The sequence below is a fragment of the Zychaea mexicana genome (assembly GCF_025766255.1).
Source record: "Zychaea mexicana strain RSA 1403 chromosome Unknown BDB00scaffold_306, whole genome shotgun sequence".
NCBI lineage: Eukaryota > Fungi > Mucoromycota > Mucoromycetes > Mucorales > Lichtheimiaceae > Zychaea > Zychaea mexicana.
This window is the reverse complement of record NW_026516969.1, coordinates 1-9,557: the sequence shown is the minus strand read 5'-3', so window position 1 is coordinate 9,557 and position 9,557 is coordinate 1. Positions and strand designations below refer to the sequence as shown.

Sequence of the window (9,557 nt, the reverse complement as noted above, 5' to 3'; positions counted from 1 at the left end):
CGATAAGTGGGGCAATTACGATGACAGTTCACTTTGTGGTTTGTGCACTCATGAACCAAGCCGGTGGCAAGAGAGAAAGAGAGAGAGAGAGAGCGCAGGTACGACTACAACAACGACTAAAGTGGGCATCAGCTAAAGGGGCCATTTTTTGCAAAAATCAAATCGACTTTAAACCCCGCGTCAGGTGATCAATAAGAGGGGATTCTTCCTCTTGTTGAATGTCTTGAACTTCGATCTCTTGTTGTTCGCGTTCTGCTCTTTCGCATTCTGCTTTTTCGCGTTCAAGTCTCAATCTTTTTCCTTGTTCGTAGTTGGCTTTACCAACTTTAGCTCTTCTTTTGGTTCCTGCCATTTAATGCGTATTTAATTATGAAGTTGGTGAAAGATGACGTGAAAAAGATTTGCGATTCAAAATAGATGATGGGGAAATGGTGTACAAAATTGTTCATTTCCTAGCTAAAAGTACTAAAAATAGTAGACTTCGAAACGTCATAGCTCAGCAACAAGTGAGCGCATTGGAAAAAAAATTTAGTACGTGTGTTCCTCTCCTCTAAAGCTATCGATTCTGCTATCTTTTGTGGCAATTAAGCATGCAGAGATAACTCTATGAAGGCTGGAAATCGGGTCTTAAATTGGCCCCTTTAGCTGACGCCCACTTTAGTCTGCAGAAGAGAGAGAGAGAGAGCCGTGGGTAAAATGGTGTAACTGGATTTGTTCCTGAATGTTTCATCTATCTCCCAAGCTACTACATACTCCGTGACTGGAAAACCATATAAATGCCACTTATTACAAACAAAAAGCATCATAACATGCATTTGAGTTGATAGGATGTTCAATATAAATCTGAGATAAGGCTCATTTTAATTAATAAAAAAAAGAATTTGACAAACAAACAAAGAAATCAGCATCACAGTTACAGCGTTGGAAATTAAATTTAGCGATACAAAATAAAAACAGGCCATGATAACGAAAATGGGCCCTTTTTCCAAATTGAGCTACTTAAACGAAATTGAGCCATCCCAAACCAATTTAAGCTATTCACTCAAAAGTGACATGGCTACGAATTCAAGCCAAGAAAACTTCAAACACAAATATATTTATGCATACGGTGTAAAATATAATATCCAGGCAGAATAATTTTTATATAATTTTTACTGCTAGCATGATGAGAAGCGTTATCACCACTAAGAATAATATTACTAACAGTACCGACGTGAGAATTGTACTTTTTCAAAACCATATGGAATAGAACAGTACTGCAGAAATCAATTACAAGAAAAAAAAACGAAAAATAGTCTGTAGTAAATAAATCAAAGCTGAATGATCAGTATATCAAGCTAATATTTAAAGAGTCTTGACTATCTGTGGGATCAGATGAAAGTTAAATGATGCAGAAAAAGTAGCAGTAACAAAGGATATGGTTATTGAGAAAAAATGGTAGAATGTAGCAGATACAGATAGTGAAATGACATGTATAATTAAAAAAAGGCAATAATGACACCATCAGTTGTACTCATCAAAAACCATCATCTATAAAGTAATAGCGCCATCCGATCATTTGTTTGGCAATATAAGAATGAAAAGGATCAATACATGAGATAAGAGATCTAAAGGAGTTCAGCCTTCAAATGTTTTATCAACTAACATAAAAAACATTTCAAAAGATGGTTAGACCTTGTAAAATTATTGCAAAAGTATACTGAAGAAAAGAAAGGTTTTTTTTACATACCATGTTGTATAGACTTTAACAACACCCAATACTTCGATTTAAGAAAAAACAGAAAAGGGTACTTGTTCGCTTGCATGTTTTAGATATTCTTTGATGCCATCACCTCTTGATTATAACCTACGTGTTGAAAACTGGGCTATGCAAACAACAAAGCTATCATAATATTTTTCGATGTAATGAAGACACTTTACCTTTAAGTCATACGCTTCAATTACCATCTTCCATATTGAGAGTCTTGTACTTCCTTTCTTCTACAGGTTCAACTTAATTATAAAAAAAACTTTAAAGCAGAAACATAAAAGAAACTTCGCAATGCACCTCTGATGTTCGGCAGGGATATTACCCACTCGATACCCCAAAAGTACATTACTTGCAGCGGTATTACCCACTGCTATGATAACCAGAAGAAAAAAAAAGAACTATGAGGATAACTTGGGGAAAAAAATCTGTAATAACCGAATCTAAAAATCACGTCACACTCTTTCGTTTCTGTGACGGCAACCACCAGCATTTTTTTTTTGCGCTTTAATATAAATCTAAGTTTAGAACGCCCGCCAAAGCCAAGCATATAATCTTACTCTTCACTCCTTTGAAACCTGTAGCCAGAACAGTTGCCATAGCAATGGCAGGAAACATCGCAACAACTTTAACAAAGAGTAAGTAGTGTTAATAAATTACACATCCACATTCTACTGACGAGAACCATAATAAAATAACTTATGTATAGAATTCATCGAGTATTTTGACCAGGAGACCGAAGCTCCAAGTCTTGCCCATTTTTATTGTTATGACAATGAAGCCTTCATAAAAGGTACCCCCAACACTGAATACAAGGCAACCTGGTCAAATCGGTTTAAAAAAGCAGTCCAAGAAAGAAATATTGTGGTAAACAACACAGCTTCTATAATAATAATCGTGACATGAAAAAGATCGACAAGTTACTTTATTGAAATAGGATTATAGACAAGACAAACCTAACTGGGAAGAAATACAACAGGTTGGTTACATTAGAATTAACTGTAACATCTGGTATCCAGCTCTAATTATATCGACCTTAACCAACTATTGGATTAGGAACTTGAAAACAACCTTGAAAACAAGCCAACACCAAAAACCAGTCCAAAATCCAGATCCCCAACTTTAAAAACTAAACTCATGGCAGACGAAAAAACGAAACTTAAAGCCATTTTCGAAGATCTAGATCCAAAAAACTTTTGGTATCTAAAATCAACAATTTCTGAACCAAATCAAAAAGCCAAGTCTGTGGAAGAGCGTATGATAAAATTTGCTCTTAATTGTAATTACTATCAGTAAGATGTAGTTTGATTTTATATATTGATTATGGTAGTGCTATGTACATAAATTCATTTGTTATTTCTTTGACTTTTGGTAGTCCAAGTCAACAACTTATACTCGATCTTACTGATTCCAACTGGGACGACATATTCACCAAGGCAGAAAGAAAAGAAATCGAAGATGCTGGATGCAAACTATTAAGACCAGTGGATGTGTCATTGACTCGACTACTAGGTGAATTATATAAAAAGGTAAATAGAACAAAAAGATGGGTTATAAACTTCAAGGCTATTTCCCTTATAATTTTCCTCAATACCTTCATATCATAGAAAACAGCAAAAGAAGCATTTAATTTTGCACGTACAATCGAACTTGATCCTGAAGATGAGCCTATTCTCGCATGGTTATCGACATCCATCTAAAACACTGCTCTTCTTTATCTCAAGAAAAATAATTTCAAAATCCAAAATTAACTCGAATCGGATAAGATGTATTATCTCTGGAGTTTCTTAAATAAGATTTATGATGCATCGGACGACTTTGTTGCCCTTGGGTAAGTAATAGCACTATATTTTTCATGTATAAGTTCCATATTTATCTATCATGTAAAGCTTACGAAATCAATGTGTTGGATTATGGTGTTGTAGGAAGCAGGATGTGCAGTACCAAATTGGCTATAAATTTACAATAGTTTTCGATAAATCTAATAAATTGCTTGCTGCCATATTAAATTATATCATCTATTTTGATATTTTATCAATTTTATGACATCATGTGACCAAAATCATGCATTCAATGATTATAAAAATTAAAAAATCCATAATATAATAAAAGAACGACCTAATGGATACAACAAACTATACACTACTGATTACAAATGAAGTAAACTCAATTATTGCAAATTATTGGCAATTCCTAGAATGGAATTGGCCTACTGTACATAATAAATATAAACATAGAACTGATTTGAGACATATTAAATTCATAGATAAAATTAAGGATGAATTGTTACGTAAATTAGGTTATATTGCTGTATTTTATTTTCTAGTATTTTTATATACAAACAAGGAATATCCCAGACCTTACTTTGAAATTGAAAAAGGATTGTTTTTATTATATCATTTAGTCTCTGGAGTATGTGGTGAAAAATTCGAAAAATACTTACCACATAGCACATTTCATACATTTTATAAAAAGTTTTGGATGGATGAGGACAACTACAAACGAATCAACAAAATAGTAAATGATTCAATGAATAACATGTTTTCATCTAACAAATTACGTATTCTATCTGCTAGAAAGCATAATCCCGACTTATTTAAACATGTAACACTTGTATTGGATGGCCATGATTCAAGAATTAACTATGTAGATACTGAAATTGACCACTTTCAAAGAATGTATTCTTATAAATTTAAGAAGAATGGAATACGTACCCAATTTATTAGTGATATGAATGATATGATTATTTATACTTCTAAAAGTGACTTTTGTTCTGATAGCTCAGATGGTAGCATGTTTTTAAATATGAAATTATTTAAATATATGCATGAGAATGACATAATGGCAGTTGATGGTGGATATACTTTATTTATCACGCAATTTACAGAGCTTGCTAATGAAAAAGGATATAACTTTAGCCATGATAATTTTGTATACCCTATACGTAAAAATGTAAATGAGCCCTTAACAATTACTGAAGATCATTTTAATAAGACATTTGGAAGTTTTAGGACAAAAGTTGAGAATCAATTTTCAGAAATTGGGAATAAATTCTGCCGATTCAATAATAACAAGTCAGTTGTTAAAATGGATAACATAAAATACTATAATCTGCAATTTTGTGTAGCTTGTTTATTAAAAAATACTACAAAATTTGTAGTAATGTTCAATATTCCTATTTTACCACACCATAAACTATGGCACAGTAATGATTTCGATTTTCCAGTAGAGCATAAACTAATTGATATAGTGGTTAGCAATGATAAACAAAATAAAGATAAACTAGATAAAATGATCAGATTACAAAATGACCTGCTTAATATGGCTATATCAAATGAAGAAATGATTGTTGATAATGAATCTGATAATAATTCAAATTAGAGTAATAGTGATAATGATGATGTTCCAAGATTTAATGAGCATAGTAAAAAAAGAAAGCGAAATAAAGGGAAACAACAAGCAATGGCATCATATGAAATAGAAGAGATTATTAGGTATAAAACTGAAAATGGTACATATTTATTTGAAGTAAAATGGGTTGGATATAGTGCTGATGATAACAGTTGGTTATCAATTGATAAATTTAATCAAAAGGGTTTATTGAAGGAATATATCAATAAGCATAATCTTGGTATATTATAAAATTGCATACTCTAGGTAATATTCAATATATTCTTTTTCATTAAATATCTTTTTAATTATATTCATAAATAAAATTGGATCCACTATTTTAAATAAATTCTTATAATGATTAAATTTAATTAGCTTATATGCAATAAATATAGGATCATATATGATATTTCTAATTTTTGACTTGTAAATTTTAATATGCTTCTTTACAATATAATGCTCACCATCATAAATTTTATTACTTTTATGTACTAAATACTTTTTTTGATGAACATATTCTAATAATAAATATTTTGCTATAAATTCAGTAATACTTACAATATTTTCTTCAACTGGTATATAACATAATGTGGATAAATACTTTGAATTCATACCTAGCATTCCTTTTTTACCAATTATTTTTATATATACACAAAATTCAATTTTTTGTACAATTTGGATTTTTACAGCCAATAGATTTCTTACAGCCAATAGTATTATCTAATATCTAATTGGAGTTGGATGTCCCCAGAAGGAGAAACACAGTACTGCAAGTGCATCAGCAACAAACCAAAAACGAAAATTGTCGGCAGTAGACCCCGTGGAAAATTTAAAAATGGGAAGAAGAACTGATACAACCTATATTGGAGGAAACGGTGTTGAACTAGGTTGCTTGGAAATTGGTAGAACAAACGATCAAACTAAAGAGTTTATCGATGGTTCAATTAAGATGCCTATGGTAATGAGAGACATGCTGTTGAAATTGGTCGAAGAAAACCCAGCTCTTGTCAATCAACTTCATATTTTAGGATATCTCATCATGGGTAAGTTACGATTAATAAATGCTATTTTTTTGGTATGATATTAACTACATGTCCCTCTGTACTACTTCAGGTGACAAAGTTAGCTTAATGGATATGGATATCCCTGATGGATATGTGACAAGAATTCGTCGTACGAAACAAGTAGCATATCCTGACAGTAGCAAGAATTTCATAGTGCATATTGGCCCATTATTAGAGCTGGCAGCCATTGGAAAAGAAATTGTCGAAGATACCTATAAAAAGTTCAGTAATGTATGATTCCGTTGTCGGCAGCTGCAGATGAACAAGAAAAACTGGTCATCCCACCTCGTCTATCTGGATTATCATCATTCGCATTATCATCATCAGAATCATCAACATCATCATCGTCAAACAAACGCCAAAACACTAGTAGCGCGTCCAGCTCATAGTCTCACCTTTGAATATACCTTTATATCATAGTCTTATCAATTTTTTAATAATATAATGTAAAAAGTAGCAGTTTACGAAAAACAACGTTTATTCCTTCCCCCTTTATCTGTATATTATTTCATGTATCTATTGTTGATACATGTATATCCAATTATCAAAAAAAATATGATGGGAGAATGATAAAAGAAATAACTGTACAAAATAGAAATTTTTTATGGAGAGAAATTGGTTGCATATATATGATATAGTAAATATATAAATGTGAAGGAAGGGAAAAAAAAGTAAAAGAATTTTTATAATCTATGTGCGTTGGAAGAAATAGCAATCAACTGGCTCACAAGAATGATAAATTGTTAACTTGTAGGAACCGGATATACAGCTTTTGTTTCTTTAATTTGAGAATCAGTCAGATGAATTATATACAAATACTGTAAACGTGAGGAATGATGATAACAAAGTTGATTTTTATGTACCACATATTAGATAAAGAATAGTGAGTACGAACTTCGTTGGACAAGATGATTCACTACTTGTAATACTAAAATAATCCGAAGGGTCCCTATTCTTTTTTTTTTGGTTATAAATGTTGGTAACAAAGGAGGCATCTTTTGAATTGCAATCCATTGGCATTGTTTTTTTTTTATCTAATAACTGTCCATTCATGTTTCTCGACTAAAGTATTCTTCAATGGTTGGGGTTGACCTTTCCGTTGGATACTGAGACACGGAATTATGTATCGCCAAGTCATCATTGTCATATTCTTTCACAATATGCCTAACTTCATCGAAGAAACTTTTTCGTTGAGGTTTGGCACCAATATCTAAAAGTATAGTATTACCATTATCACTATCACTATCGTTATCATTATCAGGAAACTTGACCCACCATTGGAAAAAAAAAGGGCCCTTGATCGTATATACATGCTCCTCGTTCAGATATCTAAGATTCACGAAGAATTTGATTATCAAAAAAATTATTACTTTCAGCTCACATCGGTCCTTCTTTGTTCACGCTTGAATTCGTAGCCATGCCACATTTGAGTGAATAGCTTAAATTGGTTTGGGATGGCTCAATTTCGTTCAAGTAGCTCAATTTGGAAAAAGGGCCCGTTTGCAAAATCATGGCCCGTTTATATTTTGTATCGCTAAATTTAATTTCCAACACTGTAAAAGAAAAGAGGGGAGAGCGAGCCAGATATCCAAGGAGGACGAGTATGACACTGAGGAGATGCATAAACCAAGTGGATAGAGTGAGATTTACAATGATATTGAGATGCGCAACATCAGAGAGTAAGCTCCTCTCCACCTCTGTTCTATGCGTCGTGCAGTTAGTTTTCGTGTGGCCTCCGACCGCATCGATTGTATCTTTTGCGAAACGTATAGCTTTTTACTGTAACAAACAGGCTGAGTTGAGCACAACTACATGGCAATAGGATCCCGACCTATTCAATACGTAATGGGGGGAGCGAAAGGGCGAAAGGAATGAGCGGACTGTGTAATGTTCGAAAATAAGATTAGACTGTGTGGTGCGTTGTTGTTCCTGTAGAACCATTAAGCATGAATCGACTGACTTTTTTTTTCAGGGTTTTCGTTTTTGGAATGGGTAGATCGTTTGTATTGGCAAAACAAATATTCAAGTAAGGACCGTGCACACCCTGTCATCTGAGCCTCATCTATGTCTTTTGTAATCTCTCAATATAATATCTGGAAGCAGTAGTATTAGATGTTACCTAATGGTTGGCGCTTCCCCATCTTGGCGTGACACGAGTTTCAGGTGAACGACGATGCGCCATGGCAAAGAGAAAGAACTACTACTACTACTACTAAGCTTTCTGGCAGTCTCGATTTTGTTTGCGGTTCTTGATGAACTCATGCGCATATCTGTTCTTCTATGGTTCAATGGTTCGCAGTGGACTGAAGGCTTTCCTTTTTGCATGGGTTTGTCACGATTGCCTCTAAATGGCGCCAGAGAGTTAGGGATTGTGGCAAGTCGTGAAGGATATATTTCGATTTGAGATGCTGTACTGGTTGATCATGTTTGTACTTTTAAGCTAAGCAATGGAGACTTGCGCTCTTTCTGAACATATACACCAGAGGCTATATCCATTAACTGAGATGCGTCGTTGCTCATGGAATAGATGACTCCTTAGTCCGATTCCAACTCTTGTTCATTCTACGATGTAATGATATGACACTTGTCAAAGCACTAACCTAATAGTGTGTTTCTGAATCCAGCAGTATTTGGATTTATTCCAACTATTCTGATCCCATGGGTTGGGATGGTCAGTACATCGGGTTTGTGGGCGAACGTTTCCCTCGGGAAGATCGGGTTTCAGATGTCACATGCACAGCAGCAACAGCAACAGTGGCAGCATCAATCAGATTGAAGGTATTACAGTACGGAGAAAGAAACGCCACTACAGTAGAGCTGTTAGATGGGAAGAAGAATGCTGTAGATGATTTATGCCTCGGTTATTGTAATATAAAATATACAGGCGAGCAACCCAGTGCGTGACACGCGTAAACAAACACGCCTTCTCGTCGTATCACCGAAACCACCCACTCCCCCCTTATCACAGTGAGAGTGGCTCGGTGCCACTGGACACCACTGTTGTGCATTGTGTTGCCAGATGGGTCCCAGCGCTCTCACATGGTTGTCATCCATCCGAGAACGTAACGTTTCAGAAGAACAATGGAATGAGAGAGAAACAAAAAGGCAAGAAATTACCATTGAAACAATTGTATTAAGTCATGAGGAAAGTTTAGCCGCTATGAGGAAGGAGGCGCGTGTTGTGCGGTCCAGTGAGAAGAAAACACAGTATCATCCTCATCATCGACATAACAATTTGGGGGTGGGGATGGGGGATGAAGAGCCGTTAGCTATTGGTGGCTGATGGCCGTGTTATTGGGTTTGGTGGGATGCCCGTATCATCGCGCCTTAACAATTTGTGTCACAGCAACCGAGCT

The 9,557-nt window shown here is 34.4% G+C and overlaps 2 protein-coding genes across 2 annotated transcripts; both read left to right on the top strand.

Moving 5' to 3' along the window:
- Nucleotides 1-2,332: 2,332 nt before the first annotated feature.
- BDB00DRAFT_904969 (uncharacterized protein) lies at nt 2,333-3,447 on the top strand (the record flags this gene model as incomplete). Its single annotated transcript, XM_053128580.1, has 6 exons — nt 2,333-2,385; nt 2,457-2,614; nt 2,685-2,726; nt 2,804-3,039; nt 3,123-3,276; nt 3,355-3,447. The coding sequence occupies exons 1-6, from the start codon at nt 2,352-2,354 to the stop codon at nt 3,445-3,447; spliced, it is 717 nt and encodes a 238-aa protein (XP_052972071.1). The 5' UTR covers nt 2,333-2,351.
- Nucleotides 3,448-5,972: 2,525 nt separating this feature from the next.
- Nucleotides 5,973-6,438, top strand: BDB00DRAFT_880653 (uncharacterized protein; the record flags this gene model as incomplete). Its single annotated transcript, XM_053128024.1, has 2 exons — nt 5,973-6,180; nt 6,251-6,438. The coding sequence occupies 2 exons, from the start codon at nt 5,973-5,975 to the stop codon at nt 6,436-6,438; spliced, it is 396 nt and encodes a 131-aa protein (XP_052972070.1).
- Between the last annotated feature and the right edge of the window lie 3,119 nt (nt 6,439-9,557).